This window comes from Lonchura striata, chromosome 4 (genome assembly GCF_046129695.1).
Source record: "Lonchura striata isolate bLonStr1 chromosome 4, bLonStr1.mat, whole genome shotgun sequence".
NCBI classification, from domain to species: Eukaryota; Metazoa; Chordata; class Aves; order Passeriformes; family Estrildidae; genus Lonchura; species Lonchura striata.
This window is the reverse complement of record NC_134606.1, coordinates 51,929,534-51,955,655: the sequence shown is the minus strand read 5'-3', so window position 1 is coordinate 51,955,655 and position 26,122 is coordinate 51,929,534. Positions and strand designations below refer to the sequence as shown.

The following is a 26,122-nucleotide window of genomic DNA, read 5'->3' as shown; positions in this document are numbered from 1 at the left end:
TGTACATCAGTACAAACTTTGTCCTCAAGCTTCATTTATTGACTTCTGGTAAACAAGGAACAATTGTGAATTAGGAACAAACACCTGGATGAAATAAAAGCACTTGGGCTAACCAGCATTCATGTGGTTTAAAGTCTATTTTTAACATGGGAGGGAAAAGGAAAAAGTAACAGTGAATAGTGTGGACAATCTTACTGAAGTATGGGAAAGCTGTGTGGACAGAAGGGAATGCTGTGGCTGAGGGATCTATAGTGGCTTTCATGTTCACTTGCATCCTCACTTGAACCAGAATGCAAGTGTGTGAGTTTCAATGGTCCTCTCTCTTCTGACATTTAATTTCAATTCAAAAATGTGAGAATTTCAGAATTTTAATCATTAAGCTGAAAAATGAATGTGCAAGGATATCCAAAATATCACTGGCTTCTTCTCAATCACACTAGCTATTTCAATTAAGTGTGAGGATTATCTGCAGGGATTGACACCTGAAAGTTAAAAGGACAAACAGCCTTTTCTGGTAAATTAATATAATTGCTCTTTTCATTTTATTAAAAAATCATTTTTAAATTAGTACTTAAAAGACATTGCAAAAGACATTGTAAAGTAGAAATACTCTATTAAAAGTAATTTAAAATTCATCCAGCATACAAACCCAAATCTTCAGATGCTGAAGTTAGTGCTCATTTTTGATAATCCTTAGACTGAAATAGTATTTCCCAATCTGATTAGTAGATTCTTATTTCAGATGATTACATGGCATCTTGGAAATAAAAGAAAACTTGTTTCCAGCTCTTTATGTGTAAGAAATTTTATCTGCCAGTTCTGGAATTCTCAAAAGGCAAAGGATTTGAGTGTTTATATACCAAAAGTATAAATGAATGGAGTCAATTATTATTTAACATATGGTACAATTCCCCATCACTGATGCAGGAAAGAAGTTTCAAATTTCTATGGCAATGCAGAGTTCCCAGTGTTTTATATAGGTAAGAAAAATTCTGAATAAAGCAATAAGAGCATCCTTAATAGACAGCACTGAATATACATCCAGTTTCTGTAAATAAGTGAAAATTATTTGTTCTTGGAATACAAATTGTATTTTGTATTCCCTTAATCCTACTTGTTTTGGAAATATTAAGGGGTTTTTACGTACGTACAAAACAAACTATCTACAGATGATTGAACTGGTAACAAATTGCTTTTGCAAATCCCAGGCATTGTATCATCATAAGATTTTGCCTAGCAGAAACCTACCTCAAAAAACCGTATCAGCCTCTCCAATTACTGAGTGTAAAGGGAGAGGAAAAGGGTGAACATCTTGAGCAGTAGACTGTGGGTGTTTGCTGCATTCACCTATCCCCCCTTAGTTACCTGTAGCTGTGACAAAACATAGCAGACAAAGGGGGGATTTTTAAAAAATAACATTTTCCTTCATCTAAAAATCTGAGATTTATATATGTTTAAAACAGAAAGAGCTCTTGCAAATACTCCAAACTAGTGTGTTTTGGGGCAGCTATTTGAATAAAAACTGCTGCTTTTCATGGCTTGCATTACTCGGTTCTCCTCACACAATCAATAGTTTGCAGCTCATCCTGGGAGGCTTAATTGCTGCTCCTGTTCTGTTTACATGGCAGCTGGATTTTAAAGGAAAGCAACTAGAGCAATAGAAAACAATGCTTGCTTTCTTCTTCAATACGTGTGATTTTTTTTTTTTACTGCATGTCCAAGTTCACTTGCAGCAAATTGTACAAATACATATGGTTATCACGAGCATCTGCCTGCCTACAGAACTGTGAAAAGTAATTGTGGTTTGATGGGATTTTTTGACTTTACGTTCCCCAGAATGAAAAGAAAACTTAATTAAGATTTGTAGATAAAATCTCTAAGGAAAGAACATTGTAAGATTTTCCTTTGGCTGCTTTTGTTCTGAGATGTAGAAGTCTATTTCCATTACTAGACAAGACTGGCAGATGAACTGCAATTAAAGGCACAATAGCAAAAGAGATTAAACACAGGAATGATAGCTGACACTGTGGGCTTCCTTCAGTGCTTTTTATTGCATAGAAAGTGCAGCTCCAAATCCTGCTCAGTTCACTGAAGCACCAGGCTTTAATGAACTGCTTTAAACTGTTAACCTGGGAGTCTAGTTATCCTGAGCAATGCACAAGCATTCCTCTGCCAAATGAAAATTTTTGCTTTTCCTTCTTCCCCACAGGAGGAGAGGTTCCATACACAACCCTGGCAACCCGACTGATGATGGGAGCCTGGTGGCTTTTTGCTTTGATTGTCATCTCCTCCTACACGGCCAACCTAGCAGCTTTCCTCACCATCACACGCATTGAGAACTCCATCCAGTAAGTTGATAAAGAATGATTCAAGAGAAAGGAGGGTGAACATAAATATACATGTAGAGGGGTATAAATGTTCTACTTAAATGTGAGAACAGGAAAAAATATTTATCCTCCCAAAAAGCAGTTGGATAGTTAGAAAACTAACAATACACTGTGGACTGTCAGTCTCCCTGGAGACACTTTGTTTTTAGGATTGGAGCTTTTGGCCTCTAGCAGATGCTTTTCCCTGTGGCAGACATACGTATGTATGTTTGCACACATACATATTTTCAAAGAAGCCATTGAGTTTGAGATGACCACACAGTATCTGTGTTTGAAATAGGAAAGTATGAATTGCTGCTTCTGCTTTCCATTCAGATGTATTCCACAATACTTGTGTTCTGACACTGGTCAGGAAGACCCCAATGCTTCTTCAGTGTATGGGGAGCTCAGAGGTGACTTTGCCTATTCTTGCCAAAGCAAAATGTATCAACAGCAACAAACAGTAATAAACTCACTGGTTTAGGAGCTCATCTTTTCTCCTTCTAACTCTGGGAGCTCTCTTACTACATAAGCAGATCATGTCATTCTCCTTTCCCTGTCTATTCGTTCCTCTGCTTCATGCCTCCCAAAAATGAATGTCCTGGTCCTCTCCTGTCCCTTTTATGGTGAACTCTTTCTGTCACACCTTCCAGTCTTTTTCTGAAGATCATGTCATCTTTCCATTCCACAGGAACCTTTCTAGGTCCCCTACCCTTTCTCTCTACCCTTTTGTACTCCAGTATCTTCTCCTTCACCTAGCTGCATCCTGAGCTATCCTCACTCCCATTGCTCCAGTGATAACCTTCGCCTTCAACTGCTCACTGCTGGGTCAAAGCAGAGACTAGAAAATACAGGGAAGCATTAGGTAGCCAAGCATTGTGAGGGACAGCTGGCCATTCTTTCATAGCAGGTTAATCTTGAGCCTACAAATCTGTGAAAGTATGTGAGAGTGACCAAATTACCCTTTTCTAATATCCTCTTTGCAAAAATATCAGCGTGACTTTAAAGAAGAGAGGCACATTTCACTGTATTCCTTCCTTCAGAAAGGTAAGAACTTGACCTTCAAGTCAGGCTCAAAGCTGACCTTAGGGAAAGTTCTGTTTTCCCAGCCTAGTCATTGATCCAAGTCCCTGATTTGTGTGTATCATCACCTAAGGTCCTTCTGCCTCTAGTTCAGCTGCTTTCAAAATCTCTCTGAAATTCCCCTTGAGACAGTAAGCCATTGTCACAGACTGAGCAGGGGGAGCCTTGGCCTCCTGTGAATTCACAGGTCAGGATCAAGCATCGCTGCGTGCCAGCAGTGACTGTGCTCACACAAAGGTGCTTCTCCTCTAGCTGAGGATTTTCTGTGTGCTAAAACTAATCCAGGCTTTCACATAGGCTGGTATACATCTGCAATAGCAGACAAGTTTCATTTGCAGTTGAAGCCCAAGTTGGACCCAAGAGCAGAAGCAGAATTAACTTTGAGGGCATGGTTATGTCCTGACTTTTGGGAGATGGAAGTGGAGAGAGAAGTTGGTGCTCCATGGACCAAATTGCCTAGGCTTTGCAAGTCCTTACACTCCAAACTGGAAATTTTCTCTGGTTGTTGTTCTTCCTTTCTGAGGTAACAACTTCACCACTTTCATCTATTAGGGGGCTCCATACTTTGAGAGTTATATAAAATAGACTAAAGTCATGAGCAAATGAGAAAATTACTCCCCTGACACAGTTGTATTACAAGTTAAATGAAGTTTCCTTTTTTTTTTTTTTTTTTTTTGTGTTCTGAATAACAAATTTTGAGATGATGCAATGCTGCCAGGGTATTTTGACACAACCCAACCATTTGACTCTGTGGTTTCAATTATAATCCCTTCAAAATTTGGATGGGAGTAAAATGATATTCTGTGTCAATGTTTTTAAACACTGATCTTGATATTTTGAGGGAAGTTGATGTATTTATTTTTTTAAGTTTTAAACAATTTAAATTGACTAAGGACTGTGAAGAAACAACATGGGAATTTATATATGCAAAATAAATTATAATGATATATTCACTCATTCCGTTTGTCCTTACAAGAATGAAACATGCTTCTGCATTCTGCTTTGAAATCATTTCCCTTCTGGTTTTGAAGTAGAAAAATGTTCAAATTACTGTGACAAATGTCTGTTTTCTTATGATGTGTAAAAAAGAATAAAATATACCCAAACTATAATTTAATACATCTTCAGCTTTTCCCTGACGTTTATTATGATGTCACTAGAAAAGCCTCAGTGGAATTTTGAGGTTATTATGTACAGTTGGGACTACCTTGGTCTTTGTGCTGTATTATTTATGGGCAGAGTCACTGAAAATGTTTTATTCAGTAGAAAATGTTGCAGCTGGAAAGCTCCTGAAATGAAAGAACAGATATCTTTCAACAGCACTTCCAGCTCAAAAATAGAGTGATTAGATGTGTTTAGTATCCATTAGGGAATGAAGTTATCCTAACTATGGTGGGAGTATAAAACTTCAGTTTACAAAACTGCCAAAATTGAAGCTTAAACTAGCACGTAAGGAAAGGAGGTTTGTTTGTCATGCTGAATTACTGCAAAGTGGAAAACATGAATAAGCAATAAAGAAAAAAAAAGCTGATGCTCCTTTTTTCCTTTTTTCCTTTTTTTTGTTTTTTCTTTTTTTTTTTTTAACAGTACAAATTGTACCTTGGGGAGCCTTCAAGGCCAGAATGGAAATGGGTATAAGCACTAAAAAAAAATAATCCAGATTCTGCTAGTAGTGCTTGTTAGCTTTAGACTAGCCAAAAAAAAAGGAAAGAAATTGAGAAATTGAAGTCAGTGGGTTTCCACAGATATAAAAAGTAGTTTATAATTTTTCATTTCAGATTTCCAGCTAGCATCAGATATTACAGTGTGTTGTCATAGGTATGGTCCTCGTGATATCTTTTACAAAAGATAGGAGGATTCAAGCAGCCTACAGTACATTTCATTTCCATGAAGCCTTTGGTAGTTACTGCGTTTCAGCTTTTGGATATGAAGCTAGTTTGTGTTCAGAGCTCTTGCAGCTTCCCCTGCTCAGTTGGAGTGAAGGCTTCCTAGTCAGTGTCTCATGGTATCCAGAGCTCTATTTTGAGTAGCAAAGCATGCAAAATTTTATCAGCCCATCCACTAAGGAGGACCCTTAAAGAAATAAGTGTTCCCTTTCCCTATAGAGTTTCAAAGTAGGTATTTGCTGTATAACCTCACTTGATGCCATTCAGTTTGAATCAAATTTTTGCAGTTTTTAAATTAATTCAGAGAAACTATAAGAAAAAGAATGATGTTAAATCTGCTTTTCCAGAGAAATGGTTACTCTTAATACCTTTGGGAGCTCAGCTTTTCACCTCCTGCCAACATGCAATATCAAGAGCAGAGTCATTCAAGTTCTAAAGTAGTTCCTGGATGCATCTTTTGTTCCCACTTTGACCCACGTTGCAGATGACATTTAAATCAAGACAGTCAGCATTTCAAATGCCAAAACACTGTGGTAGCAAAGCATAATTTCTATGCGTTTTAAATCTTTAGATCCCTTTCACAAATGCAACCTTAATTAATAGTAATTAGGAGTAGCTTTTCTTGGTAAATGCCAAAAAATTTGGAGGTCCTGAGCTATTTCTAGGACATGCTTATGTTCTGAATTTTATCGCTGAGCCAGTGTTGACATTATTATATTTTATGATTTCTTTAGGACCAAGTTAGAGTTCATTGGCAGAGATTTATTTTATTCAAGTTACTGCACTGTTTTTCTGGATTAGGAGAGAGTGTTGCCACCTCAAGAGCTCTAACATTTTGCAGGAAGGTTGTGGGAGTAGGGTGAACAGAGAAGTCAAAGGATTTGCCACATGAAAGCCTGGTGTTAAGTGGTTTCAAGTTTAATCCATGTCTGAAATGCGGAAGGTTGAGAGTTTAGATGGTACATGTTGTGCGGGAAAGTGTGCATCTTTTGTCTTCTGTAAAATCAGAGGTTCACATTATGTTCTCCATTTGATAACAAGTGTGTCTTTTTTGATAGGTGAGACCTCTGCCTCCAAAAATGGAGACATGGTGGGAAAGCAAGTCTTTCTTTCTCAGCCATTCTTTTCACAACATTTTGCTAAACCATTATTTGCTTGAAGCTAAGAGTTCCTTAAGGCTTTATACAGCTCAGTGCAACTGCCTTCAGGATTTCTGCAAGGGGGTTGCACAGAATGTAGTGATTAGATATTGCCCAATGCATGTCCATTAATATTTTCTTTTACATGGTTCAGCCTGCAAACAATATTACAGGTTTCTGCACAGCTCACCCTGTGAGCAGCCAGACCCCTTGGCTTAATGTGCCCTGTTCCCTAACCCTAAATCTGCTTGTGAATTATTCCTCACTGTCCTAGGAAAAAAAAAACCCAACCAAGCAGACAAATGAACAAAATACCCCACAAGAGCACTGGAAAGCTTTATCTGAATCAGTCATAAATAAAGACTTCAGTGTAGGCCACGACTTTGGTTGTTTTTTGCTGAAAATTTAGTGACTAGTTCTTAGAGACAACTCTATGCAGCACTCAAGTCTAGCACAGCTAGCCTGAATTGATCTATAACCCAGGTTTACAAAGATGTGTTGATGCCCAAGTCTGTGACCTCAGTGGTATTTTATCACCTAAAAAGAAATTCAGTTACTTCTTTAGGAAGCTGACTTTGTGCTTTGCAACATTTTTCTGTGTACTTTTTTTAACACTTTTGGCTGACATATGTGAACATGTTACCAATTCTGAGTCTGGGATGTGAGTTTATAGAAAAGGATATGCTCTGGAGAAAGAAACCTATCGAAATCCTACTATATTTTTCTTCTAGCTGGAGGCAGAGATAATTTCTTAAATTGCAAAGTAACTGATTTGTACTAAGCCATAAAATTAAAGTGACCTGACAACTGCTGCCTGATTAAGATGTAGAATACTAAGCAAAATCAACAAACTCTGAAAAATACATCTATCTGTTAATAACTCTTCCTCAAATGTTTCAATTCCTCCTCAGAATAGCCCTTTAGCTATTAGCCTAGTTAATTTAGGATAATATTGATGCTGGGATAATTTTGGTATTATCCCAGTAATTGCAGTGAGAAATAAAAATTACCATAAAGGCCACACATAATATTTTTCTCACAATGCTGCATGAGTGACAAAATTAAGCTGAATGATCTGACTGCATGGTCACTTCCCTAGAAGTAGAATTTGTCTGTATACAAGCTCAGTCAAAGGTATCTAATTTTTTAACAATTTTTTCAGCTACATCTGCTTTTTTATATTTTTTAAAAATTTTTATAATTCATTACCTTATTGCTTCAAAACTAGAAATTCAAAGAGAAAAAAAAATTTAAAATGTGAAATTATCATTTGCTTACTCATGCTAATGAGTGCTTAGCTTTGCAGATACTTCATCTGAGAACTATCGACAAATTACATTTTCAGTGTGGTTAATGGAATCAGGATTTGGATATCAAAGGATCCCTTATAAGAATTAATTATCTTGACAAATGTATTTTCCTCATTTTGAGATCTGGTGTGGCAGCTGTGTGGTGAAACTGGGGACAGTGAGGCTGAGGATTTATGTGTCCACTAAAGGCAATTGTCTGAAAAGACAATGAGCTGTTTAATCCAGGAACAGAGGTACGCCAACCAATGTGTGTGTAACCTATAAACCAGGCTGGAGGCAAAGCAGTTTTAAGAGTTCTTTCTTCTGTAAAGGAACCTCAGTGGTTTAATAATTCTAGTAGTTCTCTCAAAGTTTGTAATTTCTCTTTGTTTTGCTGTACTTTGTTTTGTTGTACCTTCTAGGTTGAGTGTCTCGGCAACAGTCAGCAGAGTTGTGGGTTATTAAACAAACAGCTTCTGAAGGAGGTCATATATGTTATGATACCATTTTACAAGTTCATGTGAGGGGAAAGATTCACTGACATATGATAGATCTTTGCTGTATCTGCAGCTTGCCTATGCAGCAGTATATGCACATGTACACCTCCAAGGCTCCCAAATTTCTTTCTTGCTCCTCAGCATATGGTCAGGTGAACCACAACTTTGCGTTTACTGCCAACAACAGCACTTAGCCCATCTATAGAGTTTACACTTACATTTGTCTTGGTTTTGTCCTCTTGTCATCATTTTCTCAGCATGGAGCCCCACCTGCGACTGTGAGAAGATGCAAGTAGGGCAGCTGAGAGGCATCCTGCACGTCAGGATAGCACATCTAGCAGTGAGGCACTGCAGACTCCAGTTCATGCAGGCATGGCAGCTACAGCATGCCTTCCTGAAGGCATTGACATAATTCTTCTCCTTGTTATTTCCCTGCTGGTGGTGCCTTTGTGTGTGATAGCACACTTGCTTCTCAGCCTGTTTGCTTCCCATACCTGGCTGTAGTACACTCCAAGACTAATAGCTCATGTCTTGTGCTGGCTTGCCCTTCTGAAAATTAAAAAGTTGCTTTTATAGCCACAAGACATACATGGGAGTTAATTTTCTTTTGTGCTGTTTTTAACAGATTTGTGTCAGCAAATTGACACCTGTCAATTATATCCTACTCAGCAATATGTCCAAAAAATGTTTTGTTGCTACTTCTATTAGAAATTATATGGCTATACAGAGTCCTGTAAAGTAATGATTGCAATTTTACTAAGTGTTGTCACTAGAAATTGGAGACTCTAGGAATACTTTTGGTACACTTTTCTAGTATGAAAAATAACAATTACAGGACATTGCAGTATGCTTCTTGTGACACGTCATTGCACTGCTGCCAGATGATTACAGGAATGCACTGGCGGCAGCAGCAGAAAGAGAAGGGATGAATACAGTGTGCTGTATTTATTTAGTGTCTTTCATCAGTGATGCTTTTGACAGATAGACTGTCAGCACTTTGCACAACACTTTGTCTAATGGTAAAATTAGGAGAAGCTCTCAGCAAGACCTGCTGCTGCCTACCAGGGTGCCTTGCTGCAGGGCTGTGCTCAGCCTGGTTGTTAGGGGGTTTTATTCATCCCCAGGTACAGAGCTTTGTATTTGTCCTTGCTGATTTCACACCCCACTGCTCCAGTCTTTCTAGGCCCATCTGAACTTCAGCCTGTCCTTGAGCAGGTCTCTCCATGTCATGTCATCTGCAAACTTGGCAGGAAGGTGCTTCCTTACCTCCTTCAAATCATTGGTGCTTGCTTACCTCCTCCCCAGGTTAGACCTCTGGGGTACTTGTTAGCATGAGATATGCCATGAGCATGACAATCCAATTGGGAATTTATCAAATCTGCTTTCCCACACAGCTGTACCTAAAGACCTCCTTTGGATACAAGAATATTGTGGCAGGCAGATAGGCAGGCTGCCTTGCGAAAGGTAAACCGTGTCAGTATCTCTATTCTTGTCCACAAATGAAGTTATTTTACTTTAGAAGGCAACCAAATTGGTCAGGCATGACTTACTTTTGGTGAGTCAATGTTGAGCGCTGCCAGTAGTGTGCTTTTCTTTCCTGTGCTCAGAAATGTGCTGAGGACTCACTCCATGAGGAGTTAGTACTGCTGGATGACCAGCAGTAATTCCATTTTTTCAACTTTTTTAATATAGTCTGGATATTTTCTTTCTCCTACAGCAAGGGATCTCCCCCAGCCTCCTTCACCTTGCAAAAATTAAAGCAGGTGGCCTTGCAAGGACACAGGCCAGCTTTCTCAGCACACTGACTTCTATGGATCTAGTGCTCCCAATCAATCCCTGCCTCGTCTGGATGGGATTTACCTGACAACTTACTGCTCATTGTTTATTGCCTTCTTGAACCCTGCCTGTCTCACGAAGGCCTGGGAGACCTTGGTGAGGAAGAGTGAGGCAATACAGGATTTGAGAGCCTCAGCTCTAGCTGCGACTGCTGTCCCCATCCACAGGGTCACACTCTCCTTGTTCAGCCTTTTAGTTCTGCAAAAGCTGTTCTTGTTACCCTTGAAATCCCTTGAGAGCATCCACTCTGACTGAATATTTCTAATGCTACCTAGAGCTGCTAGGAAATGTTTCTAAACTCCTCCTGTGAAGATTGTCCATCTGCTTCCACTGTCTATATTGTTTGGTAAGAGGAAGTTCTTTTTGAAATTCTGAGGGCTTCCTGAGTAATTTCAAAGTGTGATTTCAATAGATGATTGACTTGCTTTCCTTGGAGAAACCTACATGGTATCTATGTCTAGACTTCAGGACTGACCTTTAAAATTGTATTAATCCTTATTTCAGTATGCTTATAAAACTTACTGAAAGGAAGTTTATTGCTTTCTTTTACTCACTGGCTGTAAGGAGGTTTCACATTTTTGCTTACAGCTCAGCCATTTCATATTTACTCTTTCAGAACTCATAGGTATTCGTCTGGACTTGACAATTTTTTTTTTTTTTTTTTTTTTTTTTTTACTATTCAGTTGCAATAAGTACTGCAGTACTTATTGTCCTGATGCCTTAGTCTGCCAGAGTCTCATACTTTTCCACATAAAACAGGGCATGTCTTGGTCCTCTGGTAGAATACCAATACACTTGTTTTCAGGAAGTGTTACATGTAGCATCTCACCTTGGATGATTCCCTATATGTACAGATTCTTTTCAGGTTCCCTGTATAAAAGGAATGCAATCTTGTTGGAGAAACTGAGAAGATTTGAGGGTTTTTAATACCATTAGTTATTTACTTCTTGCAATTACATTTATCCCTTCCTTATAATTACTGTATGTTGTCTGACTAGAATTTAGCTCTGGGTCAATGTTTTTCTGAGCCCATATGTCTAAACTTCAAAGGATTTCTTTTTTACTTAGCTAACATCTAAACTCCTGCCATTGATCTCTATTGATTTCTTCTTTTCCTGCTTTCTGTTTTGTACATGGCATACAAGTCCAGTGAGATGTCATTACTGTTTTCTTCAGTGCCATCCTCACAATCTAAAAATTTCATTTTATCCAACCCCCACCCCACAGGGCTATTTTCACTAGCCTTCATATTTACATTTTTAGAAATACAGGTTGGAATTTGATGAGTTTCCTTAATTGCTGTTTGCATTATCTGTATCTGCAATAAGCTTTTACAATTTGCTATTGCTTTCTTGAAGACAGCACTGAGTTCCTTGATTGTCCTTATGTGTCATCCACTAGATTTGTGCAGTTTATACACAATTAATTTGTGCTGGGAAAGCTATAATGGGTTTTAAGAAGTAGAGGTATTGCAGTAGTTACTTTGAAATTTTAATGAGTGCCATTAAAGAATCAAAGGTACAGGAGAGCAATTCTAGAGGAAAGGAAAATAAAAGCCAAGCAGTAAGGAAACTTTAAATGGTTCTGATATACAATTTTTATGTTCAAAGCAAGTTTGGTTGACTAAACCCCATTTGGGGTGCTATAGAAACTTTTAAAATGGTTTACTTCTTTTGGTTTATACAGAAGGGTAAGACTAGATAACATGTAAAGCAGAACAAATTTATTAGACTAAATAACATGAACTGTGATAACATGAAAATATGATGAAAAAGCAGTTCATGAAAGTACAACATAAATACTTGCTGAAAATAACACAGGATGTGACCTTTGGGATGGATGCACAGTTCAGTGCAGGAACACCCCCATCAAACTGCCCTGCGCTGTGTAACCCAGGAGCACACAGAACTGCTCAGCCCAGGTCCTCTGGGCTGGACTTCCTGAATTCTGGTGCTGCCACCAGGTCCCCACAGCAGACTGTGTGTTTGCCCTGTAGGCAGGTATCCAACTTCTGATTCCAGCTCTCCCTGCCCCTGCTCAAAGGAGCTTGGTATTTCCCAGCATCCTCTTGCCCTTCTGTTCTTTTTTATCCATTTTCACTTTTTCCACCACTTCCTTCCTCTTCATATTGCTCTTTGTGTCCAGAAAGGGACCTGGGGGTGTTGGTCGACAGCCGGTTGGATATGAGCCAGCAATGTGCCTTGGTGGCCAAGAAGGCCAATGGCTTCCTGGCCTGCATTAGGAATTGTGTGACCAGCAGGAGTAGGGAGGTTATTCTTCCCCTATACTCGGCGCTGATTAGGTTCGATATTAGGAAAATTTTTTTCACTGAAAGAATAATAAAATACTGGAATTGTCTTCCTAGGGAGGTGGTGGAATCACCATCTCTGGATGTGTTTAAAAAAAGACTGGACTTGACACTTGGTGCTATAGTCTAGTTGTGGTGTTTAGGGCATGGGTTGAATTTGATGATCTTAGAGGTCTCTTCCAATCTCATTATCCTGTGATTCTGTGAAATAATAAAAAATAGGAAAACAAGCCCAACAGAAGAACCTTGTGTTGTGTCTTCCTCTGTGCTGCCCTTTGTTGGCCTGCAGTTCCTTGTCTTGAAAACGTGGATTAAAGCCTCCCATGTCTCTTTTTCTTCCCCAACAATTCAGGTCTCTCCAGGATCTCTCGAGGCAGACAGACATTCCTTACGGCACTGTGCTGGACTCGGCAGTGTACGAGCATGTGCGGGTGAAAGGGATGAACCCCTTCGAGAGGGACAGCATGTATTCCCAGATGTGGCGCATGATCAACAGGAGCAACGGCTCCGAGAACAATGTCCTGGAGTCCACTGCAGGCATTCAGAAGGTACTGCCACCCTTCCTTTATGCTTCCCATTGGAGATGCTCTGTGTTACACCACGTTTGCTTTGCTGTTGCAATCATGCCTTTAATCAATTCCTGAAAGCCCATTGCACCGACACGGAGGATTGGGACTTCTCTGGTTTGTGGCGTTTAATAGCATTTCAATATGTAAGTACCCAGATTGTTTGCTCCAAAAATTATTTACAGGTGATTTTATAAGAGATGGCTGCATTTGTAAGGGTGCAAAATGGGAATAGGAACACTGGACTCAGAACCACAGAATGCAAGACATTGATTAACTTTTCTTGTAGTCTCCTGACACTGAAAATCCTGGCTTTCTGTTGGAGCTCTGAGTCACGTTTGTTTTGAGAGATGAAGGCAGGAATGGATGGATGATTTGACTTAAAAAATCTCACAAACACATCCTGTAGTAGGTTTGGCAGTGGAAAAACACTTTGAGAACTTTTTGTAGGCACATTTGTGATTGCAGTATTTCCCTCCCAAATTCTGGCTGACAGCTGCAGCTTTTAAAGAAACACCAGTCCATGAAAGGATTCTGTTTAAGAGTTAATGTGAGTTGATGAGTGACTGTATACAAGCTTTTCTCCTAGCATTATATCTTTACATTCAGACTTCTAAATCAAATCAAAGAAATATCATATTTTGCTGACTTTATTTTAAACTTCAATATGTGACGATTTCTTACAGAAAATATCCATGAATTGTCTGTTCACATTCTTACAATCTCAATTTAAAGACTTCTGAAAATCCAGATGAACTCTGGTTTTTGTCTCCACCAAAATCTATTGGCCAGGAAAACCTGACATTTCTGATGTTCTCACTCTAGGTAGTAACAAGATAAAAGAGTATGTTAAGAAGAATGAATAAATCACTGGTGAGCTCTTGATAGCAGAAGAGCTAAAAAATAAACAAAGATTATTTGGCGTTTTTAAAATCCCCAATCCAGCGTCTGGATAACCAAGATCATATTTTCTCTTCTGGAGGACTAAACAGCATAAAAAAAAAAAAAAAAAAAAAAAAAAAAGAGGCAGGAGAGGTCCTGGGGAACTGCACTTTTGAAACCTATTTAGATAAAGTCATAAGCTGAAAGAGCAAGAAAAAGAGGTCTGAAGATTTATTGGCTAGAGGAAATTTTTTTAATTGGTTTTTTTTTCAGAGAGCATATTTTAGCTCAGTTTGTAAGTGGATGATAAAGCTGGGATTTGCCTTTTGTGTATATATACATATATATAAACCCAAACCCAAGAACCTTTCCTCCTGGTTTCCAAGTTTTAAAATGAGTTTCAGAAGGATAAAAAAACAGAGTACATCAAACACAGCTGTGCTCACTAAGAGCTTTTAGCTTGAAAAACCAAACAAATGGTATATCCTGCTGGCAGGTAATTCCAGATTACAGTCATTGAATTTTCATTCTTAGAAACATAGGAATTGCTGTCCTAAAACCTACAAAGCCAGAAACATCCAAGTTCTTAATTTCTCATGCTTTTGCTTTCCAGGAATAGGTAAACGATGATGTCGAAAAACTAAATTGTGTCAAGTGAGCAAGCCAGCCAGCCTCCAGTTTTAAAAGGCAGAGGTCTTAAGTCTGATTCTAATGAACATACACATCTACCTGCAGGTGCACAATTTCTCCCCTTCCTTCAATTTACAGGAAGAAATGACACAGAAGAAGATTATTTGCCACCTGCTGTTCACCAGAAGCTTTTGGGAAGCTGTAGTTGGCCTGCACGGGAAAAAAGCTGCATGAAGAAAGTGATGTTAAAAGCTAATCTTAGACAAGGAAAAATATTTTAAAATATATATGATAAAAGGGAGAGATTATAGTCTCTGTAACGCATTTCAAAAAATGAAAACATTTCAGGAAGGATTAATGGGTTCCCTTGGCCTATTTATATGCTTCATAATGCTCTTCAGGGTCTTTAATGAATTTAACTGGCCACATCAGAGATATTAACCTGATTATAACTTTGGGCAAGATACACCAACAGGTCTCCCTCTTTGCCTCATTTTGCTTCCCCCCATTCATCAGCACTAAAGTGTGATGAGCAGCAGTTTGTCCAGGCTCTGTGAGAGCATCACCTCAGCAAACATTCCTGGAGTGGTGAGTGAGACAGCAGAGACTTAATGAGTGCTCCAAACAGGTACAGGGAAAGGGACTCTCACTCAGCTAAGTAATGACTGTGAAAGGATTGGGATAGGAGGAACCACCATGGGAGAGAGGTGCAGGGATGAAGTGGACACTCCAATCTTTAACATCATGCCTTGCTGCACCACCTCAGAGGTTAAATGAGGTTTGCAAAGAGCCTTCATAGAAGACGCTTCCCAAAATATTTTTGTAAAATCCCAAAAGTTCTTTAGTTTTGTCTTGCTTTTATCCTGACAGCTCCAGTGGAGCTGGCACTATTTTACTGTGAGGAAAGTAGCAGTCTAATGCTAATGTATATATAAACAGGGGGGAAGAGGAGAGAGGCCAACCACTGACTCACTCAGCACCTCACCCCTCTCACTCAGCAGGACTGCCTGCTTGCTGTACCAGTGTCTTTTTGGGGAGTGGCACCTGTGTGAGTGCAAATACAATACAGCTAAATGACAGTGATTGCACAGTCCCACTTTAAATCAGGCATTCTGCTGCTTTGACCTGCTTTTCCTGGCAGGAGGGCAGGGCAGACAAGAGAAACAAGATGGGAAGATCATGCCATTGTAAGTTTTCAGGTTTTTATATTTATTGGTCCTGTTCCTCTCATAAATCAGGTGCATACATATCATTACCATGTGTGCTCCTGTTCCATCTATAGTGAACAGCTCTAAATACCACAGGTCCAGCCAGAGAGCAGCTGGATAGATTTACCCTGAAGAGAGAGCAGTTTTAAATACCTCAAACAGGAGACAGCCTGAAAAGCAGAGGCACTTTAGATATTTTCTTCCACTTATTGTCTCTCCCTTTCTCAAAAGACAAGCAAAAAGCTTTTGAAGGTCTGAATATAAGATAGGGAAGCACTCAGTTGTTTGTCTTCCTGCACTGTCAGATCAAAATGGATGGGGAGGTAGCTATATTTTTATATAAGCCTGGATTATTCTGGAGAATATTCACTTTTATCTTCCCTTTTTCTTTATTATTCCTAAGTGTTTCATGTGTCTCAAATGGATTTTCCTTTTTTTTTTTTTTTTTTTTTTTTGCATAGGTTATGAAATATGTATCTCATTCTGTCCTAGGAATCTCTATTTTTGCAGAAGTTATTTATTCAGAAAGGATTTACAGAGGCCCACGTCATGCCTGCTTAAACATTCATTGAGGACTCCAAGAAAAATCATTTAGGCTTAAAGATATCACATTACATACCTCTTTATGTCTTCTTAAAAAGCACTGCTTTTTAAGAATAAAGAAGCATTACCCTGCTTAATCCTTTACAAGCACCACAGGCTTTCCTATCCTTGGAACTATTCCCATTTAAATATAATGAAGCACTTCTATTGTGCCCCTGTCTGCTCTTTCTTCCCTGGAGTATAATAGTGCCTAATGCCCTATCCTACCCACCTTGTTCCTCTGAACATGATACCATAGCCTACAGCATCTTCATTTTTCTCAGCAGAACAGAGTGGAAAATTCCTTTCCCAGGCAGAATCTGAATGCATTTGAAACCTCTTCTGTCTATTTAACTCTATCTGTGAAATATTTAGCTGCTAGGAAACTTGTGAATTATTGTCAGGTGAAATAATGCTTCTGGATGGTGCATTAAGAGAAACTCCTTGTAGGCTCATAGTACTTCTTTTTTGACTTGCTCACAGTATCAAAAGGAATTTGGTCTTGAGATTTGGATTTTCTTGATGCAACTGCTGGTTAGAAGGGTAATTATCAACGCAGACACCGCTTCCCTGATTCTGCCTCTGGAGCTGATGCTTCTTGGTCTGATGAGATGTTCTGTGTCTGCTCTATGAGTAATAAGATTGACAAGTACCCTTAAGACCTCGATGTGTTCAGTCCCACAGCTGAAGGTGCAGTTGGTCTATTTTGTGATTACTGTCCCCTACACAGTCCATGATTTAGAGCTGACAGGCGTCTTGCAGTACCAAAGGCACTGACTGCCCTTACTTTGTATTATCATGGATGGTCTGGCTCTATTTTTTTTCCCCCTATAATTCTGTGTATCTTTACTGCCATATCTGGGGCTTTAAAAAACTTACAGGAGTGATAAAAATTAGAATCCTGACCAGAAAGCTCTAGAAACACAGTGTTGCATTACTTTCAGGCATTATCACAAGGCTAGTAGCTATCTGGGTTAGCTCAGGAGCTCAGTGCATTTGGGAAGTACAATAACTGGTCTGTGACAGTTAACAGAGCATGAAGCAGATTCTGTGCATAGCTTCCAAAACGAAAAGCAAAACTTTTCCTACCACCACATTTTCTCAGAACTCAGGGTATGTTTAACAAAAGGCTTCCTCTCACTCACCAACTCTTCTAAGTATATAAAGTCTGATCTAACTTTGACTTTCTAGAGAGTTTTCACAGATTTTATCTAGAGTAGAAGACCTGTAAAAGTTATTTTATGCAGAGTTGGACTTTATTCAAAAGAAATGGGTAAGACAAAATTTGAGTTAGCCTACATATCAAGAAATGGATCTACATGGACATGTGTTCATTCAGCCACAAAGCAAGCCAACTCCTGCTGTATTCCTTTGTCTCCAAAGTTTTCTGGAAGGTGTATCTTAGTTTGTCTTCTGTTTCATCTTACATGCTACTGAATGTGCTTATCCTTTTTGCTCTCCCTGAAATGCTGCCCAAGTGACTTCTGACTTCTGTTCAAAGGTCAGTCTGCGTATGCCCAAGTCACTTGAACAACCTCAGATGTCCTGCTGTGGTGCTGTGCCATGTAGAATTCTACCTTCCATGTAGAATGAAGGTAGAATGTCTTTGCTTGCTCTCTCACCTCTCAGTGTTTTGAGGAACTTTCCAAAGCTGTTCAGAAATTTCTGTGGGCCATCCTACATCCAAGACCATAGTCTTTTCTATCTGTAGCTTATCCCTGTCTCCTTAAGTCCAAACAAATTGGCTCCATGGTGACAACTGGAAGCTTCATTTCTCTTGAACTGAGATGAGCTTCTTTCATCTGAAATAAAATTTGTGTGTTTTCCTCTTCTGTATGTTTATATCTGACAACTAACTTGGTTCAACCTAAAGTCTACAGAAGCTAACTTCATAATCTTAAATTTTCTTTCTATTTCTGATGTGTCTAATTAAGTCTTGCCAATTTACTTCCCACACCATGTCTATGATTTACCCATACAACCTGCAGCCTATCGCTTCAGTAGTTTCCATTGTTGTCTTCTGAGGCCTCTATAAAGAATTCTTTTTGCATTTAGTTCCATTGAAAATGCTCTTGGGTTTAAAAAAACAAAATAAAAAAAGAAGTTGCCTTGACTTTCAAGGCCTTTCATGGTGAATTCTGACTCTCCCTGCAGCCTTCTCATTTCTGAATTGGAACTCGTTTGTGTGAGCTTCCAGTGCAATTCCTTTTTCAAGCAAAATATCTTTGTGCTTTCTCTAAGGACCCTCCTGTAAGGTATGTTTTCCCTCAAGACAGCAGTCATGTCTTTCTTTCAAACTCCTTAACAGTCCCCTTTGTTATTACAGTAACAAAAACCTTGAGAGCCAGGTCTCGGGTGTGCTATGATCAGTACCCATCAGAGCAGCTCTGTTTTGTTGCTTCTTTATGCTCTTTCCATCCCTTTGGTTTATTTTATAGCTGCCAAATCAGAGGGGAGAGAGGAACACACACAATAATAATCTAAATACTGGCATAGATTGGATCTGGGGGAAACCAAAGAACTGCTGTACCCCAGAATTAACTTAATTAATGAACACCACCATTATCAGATGCATAGTATTTCTCAATAAGCAACCTCTCTGTGCCTGACCTTTCAGCCTTCATTCTCAAAGGAAAGCTACAGCTTAACTTGAAAAGATGAGGCTGAGAACTAAAAGTTCTTAACAGTCTAATACAATATAAAAAATAGTGTGAAAATATTATTTTATTGGGCAATTGCTCCTTGTTATTTCTTAATTTCTCCAGATTCAATGGTGCCAGCTAAATTTTTCTTTTGAATATTCTCACTGATTAACAACATTAATCTCAGAGACAGTTTTCTAACCTCAAAGTTTTCTGCTTGTTTTCAGATACTTGTTTGCCTGAAAACTTAGTTATTTAGTGTTATCTCCAGAGATATATCCCATCTTCTGTTCAAAGATAATTCTCTCTTGAAACCTTGCTTCACCTTGCTCTGTCAATGGCTATAAATATGCCCTCATCCCATGTATCTTGAGGTATCTAATTTAGGTGTCCAAGTTTCTTTTCTTTGCTGTTGTAGACAGGAAATTTTCTTCTCTGGAGAGTGGTCAGGAATCCCTAAGATGGCAACATATTTTTCTCGGTGGCTTATTTTGTACCGTACCTACCAAACTAAGATCATATTCCATGACTAGAAATGCCAATAAAAATAAGAAACAGCAAAATATACTCTGAGGAGCTAATTTTGCTTCAGTCCTGTAGAACTGCATTCTGCTGAGAGCTGAGTCCAGACTTTTCAGCTGGAGAAAGGATGGATGACAGCCCTTAGAGCATGGGATGGGGGAGTGGGCCCCATCCTTCATCCTGATGGCCAAATGCAAAGCTCAGTACTAGTCATCTTTTTATAGGGCAAAACAGTACAGAGAGAAAAACTGGTTCCTTTGCGAGTGGAGATTTCACTTGATGTTTTTCTGATGTAGAAGTGGGCTAATTAAGATGGACTCAAGCAAAATGTCCGGAGTGCATCCTGATGGCATTAGCACAGCTCTGTAGGAGTGTAGGGGCAGCTGCCACTATCAGGCCAGGGTGCACTGTCAGCCATTTGGTCTAAAATAACCCTCAGGCACGTGCAAAAAGTAGAACTTTTTGTGTGTTAGTAGAACTAATTGCGTGTGAAATAGCCCCCCGGTCTCCAGCTGTTGAGATAAAAAATGGGAGTTGGGTTTTGTTTTTTTTTTTTTTTTTGTTTGTTTGTTTTGTTGTTGGTTGGTTTGGTTTTTTGCTATTTCTGGAGAACTTTAGGTGTGTCTGATAGGGAAGGCGGGAACGCTGCACTCTAATGGTGAATGTACCTTGACCACCACAGGTGGAGTAACTGCTTGTGGCTTCCTGTGTGAGGACTTTGTACCTTTGGGTACCTTTTTCTGGTGCTGAACACTTTGGGAATTACTGCCAGACTGGTATGTCTGGCATCTGTTTCTATGGCCCTAACACATCTGAATACCATAATCCCAATTATTATATATAGCATACTTTAAATTTCTGAATAACTAAGCAGCCTGAATGCTGCTTTCACTTGCACTGGCAGGTGAATAATTGTAGAAATTCTGAGTTCTGTCCTGAAGCTGGGATTTTTACAGGATCAAAAATTTTGGAAGGTATTGGGGAGTAAGAAAACTGACAATTAGGAAATAATATAAGAAAAAGGGTGCATTTTCAGTCAGTGGTTGTAAAAGCTAAGCATGAGCATGTCAGGATAATGCTCACAGGATTTTTTTTTTTGCTAGTATTATTTGTTGCCTAATTTATCTGAGCTGGTCACACTCTGTTAGGGAGGCATCTGTTAGAAAGGATGTTATAAACAGAAAAGGATGCTGAAGCCACCCCTACAAATCAGTAGCTTAGTTTGTGCATATTTACATGCAACAGAGCAATGCTATTGTCATATTCTGTAAAAGAAAAGGTTTGTGAGTATTTAGTAGGTGATCAGTGCATTTATTATGCATTAGCACAGGAGAGGTTTAAAAGAGAAACAGCTCTCCTGGGTGCTGTTAGAAACCCTCTCCTGAGTAACACACAGGATTTATTAAAGAGTATGAGAATGGAAATGTCTGCACAGATATATTTGTAGCAAAATGGAAATTCTGCTGCATGTTGCTCTCTCAATTAAAACCAAAGTTTATCCACTGCAGGGGCCAGGAAGGGTTTGGGAGATGCAAATTCTTGGGGGCAGAAAGAAACAGAGGAGTCAGCTTAGTAAGGTTTCAGTGGTTATTTGGATCCTGCTGCTGGAGTGATATCAGTTCTGGTGTGGCATCTTACAGTGAAAACATGCTGGATATATATAATGAAAAAGCAATGCAAGGAAACCTTTGCCATATAATAAATGTTTGTAGCTTTTTCCAACCCATAAACCTACTTCTAATGCTGTTGCTGGAATTTTATATGCTACCTTCCCAGGCTCTTCAATCTGTGGGATTGCCTCGGCAAAAAAGGTTGTGACCAACAGCTTTAAATGACCAAAAACTATATGATGAGGGATAAGCAATTTGTGCTGAGGTGCTTCAGGGCAGTGAACCTCCTCCTGTGTCAGCAGCTTGTGGAGGGATATTCCATCTTTTGGATTTTTGAGTAGCATGTACATGCTTTTTATTAAGCCAGAGGGACTCGTGATGGAAGTTACAAACTCACAGGCATGTTTTCTTAGTCTGGTCACATCAGATATGGGTAGTGTCTGTGCAATCTGTAGGAAAGCACAGTTTGGGATGAGCAAAAAATAACTTAAAGTTATTCTTTTACCTCTTCAGGTCACCTCTTGCAGACATTTCCCTATGGGAGGGTGACAAAAGATTTGAATTTGTGCAGTTTAACAACCACACATTTTCTTTTGTGCCTAAATCAAGTTCCAGATCCCTTTGTAAAAAGTATCAGTGGAAAATTTCTGTCAAAAAATCCTACATCATTTTGCATTCTTGTTATCCTGACAAAGAAGATGCCTGACAAAGAGTAGTTTGGCATTTGGAGCATTCTTGTTTGGCTACAGGGGACATACAAGTTATCAGGCATCTGTTATTCTGGTCCTCTGAGCTCTTATTTCTCCATTTTATCTCCATTAACTCAGTGCTTTCCCTGCAGAGGTTCTGTAACATTTCTGGGTTGATGAAGATTAATAACACCACCCTCCTGAGAGTGTCTGGGGACTACACAGACTCCTACACAGCCCCAGCAACCTCTGCTTGTTCTTTTCCTTCTGAATTCTCACTTCTCTTTGTTTCCTCCCTCTTACTTTTTAATTTGTCTGCTTTTTGACCCTCTGTCCCTTCTGTTTGGATAACAGCAGCTCCAACTTTTCCCCAGCTCTCTAATTCCTTTCTTCTTTCCACCTTTCACCTCTCCACAGTGTTACACATCCCCTTTGTTGTCTCCATCGCTTACAATTTTTCACTGTTGATCTGTGCAACAATTTCCATTTGCAATCAGATGAAGCATTCCCAAACTCCAGCTGTCACTTTGAAGCCCATTTGCAGGCTCCTAGCATGGTGGGCTGCTCTGGAGATGCATCACACACAGACAGGGGAAATGCAGACTCTGTCTCATGATCAATAGATGGAGGCAGGAGAGCACAATCTTGCTCCAGGCACAGAACTTGGTAGTGTATTCACTTTCTTGTTAAATGTTTTCAGCTATCATTTCTGTGTATTAACATATTTTCATAATACCCAAATACTCTGTGATGCATCAACAAATGCAAATTATGGGATTGAATGTCAGGTCGTTTAAAGGATATATGCAACAGAAAAGAGACATGAATAGAAATAATGAGACAGTGAGTGCATTTTGTACAGCCCCTATGTTCCAGCCTTAAACCATGACTTTGTCAAGCTGCAAGTCTAAAATCATGAGAGAAGCATAAGAGGTAGCAGAGGGATCTTGTCTCATGTTTTTGGAGCTGTCATTCATAAAACAGTTTTGATAGCTTTAGGTAATTTCTGTTCAACAACATGTTACTAAACAAACAAAAAGTCTGTTCCAGAGACCAGCTAAAGCAATTGCAGTGAGTAGATCTGTAGAAAGCCTCCACTGTAAGACACTTCATAGTTCCTCATGGAATGATTCAGAATTTTTTCCTTCTAAAACTCCTACAGCTGGAAGTCATAGAAAAGAAAAAGTGGATAGATGAGGACATCCTGCATCTGCTCCAACAACATTTTTTTTCAATATCATCCATTAATAATCATTAATAAAAAAGAATAGTAATTAATAAACATTAATAAACATTAATAAACATATTGGTAAGCAATGGCATGCTAGTGAAGTAATAAGAATGATGCAGGAAAATTAAATTGCAAACTAAAAAGCACTGGCAGAATACTTGGGGAAATCAACCATTCTAGTCTCTAAAATGTTTAATAGAGAGCCTCTAAGATATCAGAAGGTATAATTAAAAGAGATGATTGCTCTTAAAGTCATCCTAGTCTCAAAACAGGAGACTCTAAGATACAATGGAGAGAAATAAAACCTAAAAATGTGAAATTTTTCAAATACAAAAGAGGCATCCTATTCAGCCCCAAAATGGTGGTTGTTTTACAAACTCCAGGTCTGTGCTTTTAAATACCTGCATGCATTGATTGCACATAGAAGATTTACAGCCAGAGAGATCTCTAATATCTAATCTGAAAACAGGTCTGGTCTGGGAGACAAGAGACCAAGCAGACTTTTGCTGCTCACTGCTTTTTGACAGTCATTTCAATATATATAGTGGGAAATAGTCTAGTAAGACTGCATTCTGTTAGAATAAATCATTTTATTGATTTATTTCAATCAATTCAACTTACTCATTTATTCACGGTGTTAGAAGAAAAGAAAAAAATATGTTGTATTTAAGGAGGGAGAGAGGAGAAAGAGGACCAGTTTGAAGGATCAGGTGGTCAAACTGGATAGTTGTTATACAAAAGTTATTCCTCAGAGGCATGCCAGAGCCTGTGAACTTCTGTGGGATTAAACCATACTCATGCCAGCAAAACCCTGGGATGTAGGGGGTTATTTCTTTAAAGAATAATTACAGTAAGCAGAAAGTCTCCTCTGCACAAGTTGTCAGGCTGCACCACGGTCTGGTGTCACGATGTGAGCAGAGGCTCTTGGGGTGCTTTGCTTTTCCATGCTTATTGCCAGGTAGGCAAGTGGGCTTTCCTGAAGCGTGTCAACTAAAAATATAAAGCTAAACTTCTTCTGTTAAATAAGCAGAATGTTTCCTTAGGCTGAGGAGTAGTTATTATTGAGTTTTTTCCACCTTTTGTTCTCTTTAGTTAAATTGCCATCAAGCAGTTTATGTCTCCTTGCGTTTGAATTAGGTGGCAGAGTTGTCCAGTTTGAAAGTGTGACTACAATAAATGAGTTTGTTTTCAAGAGCTAAGCTATGGGAAGAGAGAATTAAAGTGCTATGTGGAGTATTTTAAGAAACATTTTAACCAGGCTGTAATCACATTTCATTCTTCTATTCTTTTGCATGAAATAACTGCTCTAGATAGACTGCACAACTCCCTTCCTGAATTACAATGGCAGGAGAGAATTGTTTACTATTCCCAGCTCTAAAGCTTTCATGCTGCATGGGAGCTGATTGGTGTTTATGGCTGTTTGCAGAAGGGCTATTTAATCAAATAAAACAGAGCCCATTCCCGCTGAATGTAAGAGAGGGAGAGATATCAATCCCAGGGGCTGTATCAAGATGGGTGGAAAACATAATGCATCTGTAATGAAAAACCTAGTAGATAAGCAGCTGTATTATAAAAGTCTGTAAGAGTTCTGGTCATAGCATCAATCAAAGGGTGGAAGATTGTGTTGTTTTATCTCTCTGACCTCAGAGCAGGATTTCCTTGTAATGCAACCATGGTTTAACCCCAGCCAGCATCGCAGTCCCACGCAGCCACTCTGTCACTTCCCCCTCATTTCAGGATGGGGGAGAAAATCAGCAGAGTAAAAGTGAGAAAACTCATGGCTTGAGATAAAGACAGTTTAATAAGTAAAGAGAAAGCCACAAAAGCCATCAAAGCAAAACATGGAGTCCGTTCACCACTTCCCACAGGCAGGCAGGACTTCAGCCATCCCCAGGAAAGCAGGGCTCACGTGCAATAGTTGCTTGGGAAGGGAAACACCATCACTCTGAATGTTCCCTCCTTCTTCCCCTGGCTCTATATGCCCAGCATGATGTCACACAGTGCAGGATGTCCTTGGGTCAGCTGTACCAGCTGTGCCCCCTCCCAATTCCTCGTGCATCCCCAGCCCCCTCGCTGGTGGGGTGGTGGGAGGAGCAGGAAAGGCCTTGACACTGTGCAAGCTCTGTTCAGCAGTAATGAAAATATCCCTGTGCTATTGGCACTATTTGCAGCACAAATCCAAAACACAGCCCATACCAGCTACTGTGAAGAAAATTAGCCATCCCAGTCAAAAAAAAAAAAAAAACAAAAAACAGACAAATACTTTTCTAGGAAGATTCTCACCCTGTGAGAAAACAAGTCTAGGACATGGCACCTTCCCTTCAGTGAGTCTTGTCCCTGACACTCTCTAATACAAATTCCCAAGGAACCTCTAAATTTTTCTTCAATCTTCCATTCAGTCCTGGATGCAGTTCTTTAAAACTCTGTTTTGCAAGATATTGATGGCCAGGACATGTCTTGTGATTGATCCAAGATACTGCAACATAACTTGGTCCAAAATGGTCTGAACTTTTTACCTCTGGAAGACACTGAAAACAATACTTTGTGTGTCCTGCAATATGGAGAAATGGCATGGCCCTGCTTTCTACACTGCATGTGGTCAGAAAAATGTGACAAACCCAAGTCTGAAAACCTTTACATTCTGTTTCACACTTGGCAGGAGCTCTGAGCATGGTTGTGTTTTATGTGACAATAAAGTATGCAGTTGAGAGCTGCTGGTGAGGGAACCCTGTCACGTCATTCATGGGTTTTCACTAAGAATTGGTACAATAGGGGACACCAGTCTGCTCAACCCCCATAGGGGAGGCCCACAGCTACTGCATGCTCAAAAGCAGAATTTGGCATTAAAAATATTAGGTGGTTACCAGCAGCAGTATCTTCAGGATCAAAAATTTGGCCTCAAGTGTTAGCATTATTCCCAAGTCATTATTTACACTCAAGTTGTTGTATGAATCTCTTGGAGTCCAAATGTTGCGGTTCACAGAACAGTCAGGAGGCAACACACAACAGTGTAGGTGCTCATCTGGCAGGTTTAGACAGCAAAAGCAGGAATATTTCCTCACAAAAGGAAAATGTGAGCATCAGTTAATGAATGTTTGCAAAGTGCTTCCAGTCCTTCAGATTATGCTACTATTAAACTGAACCTCTTTGATTATG

The 26,122-nt window shown here is 39.3% G+C and overlaps 1 protein-coding gene across 3 annotated transcripts in view; it reads left to right on the top strand.

Moving 5' to 3' along the window:
- Positions 1–26,122, top strand: part of GRID2 (glutamate ionotropic receptor delta type subunit 2) — a 680,704-nt gene that overhangs the window by 577,128 nt on the left and 77,454 nt on the right. For all 3 annotated transcript variants that reach the window (XR_004148251.2, XM_021550296.3, XM_021550297.3), the window contains exons 12-13: positions 2,210–2,348; positions 12,757–12,952. Coding sequence is in view for 2 of the 3 variants with exons in the window: in XM_021550296.3 (XP_021405971.2) it covers positions 2,210–2,348; positions 12,757–12,952 (335 nt within the window). In the remaining variant the exon portion in view is untranslated. The remainder of the gene's footprint in view (positions 1–2,209; positions 2,349–12,756; positions 12,953–26,122) is intronic.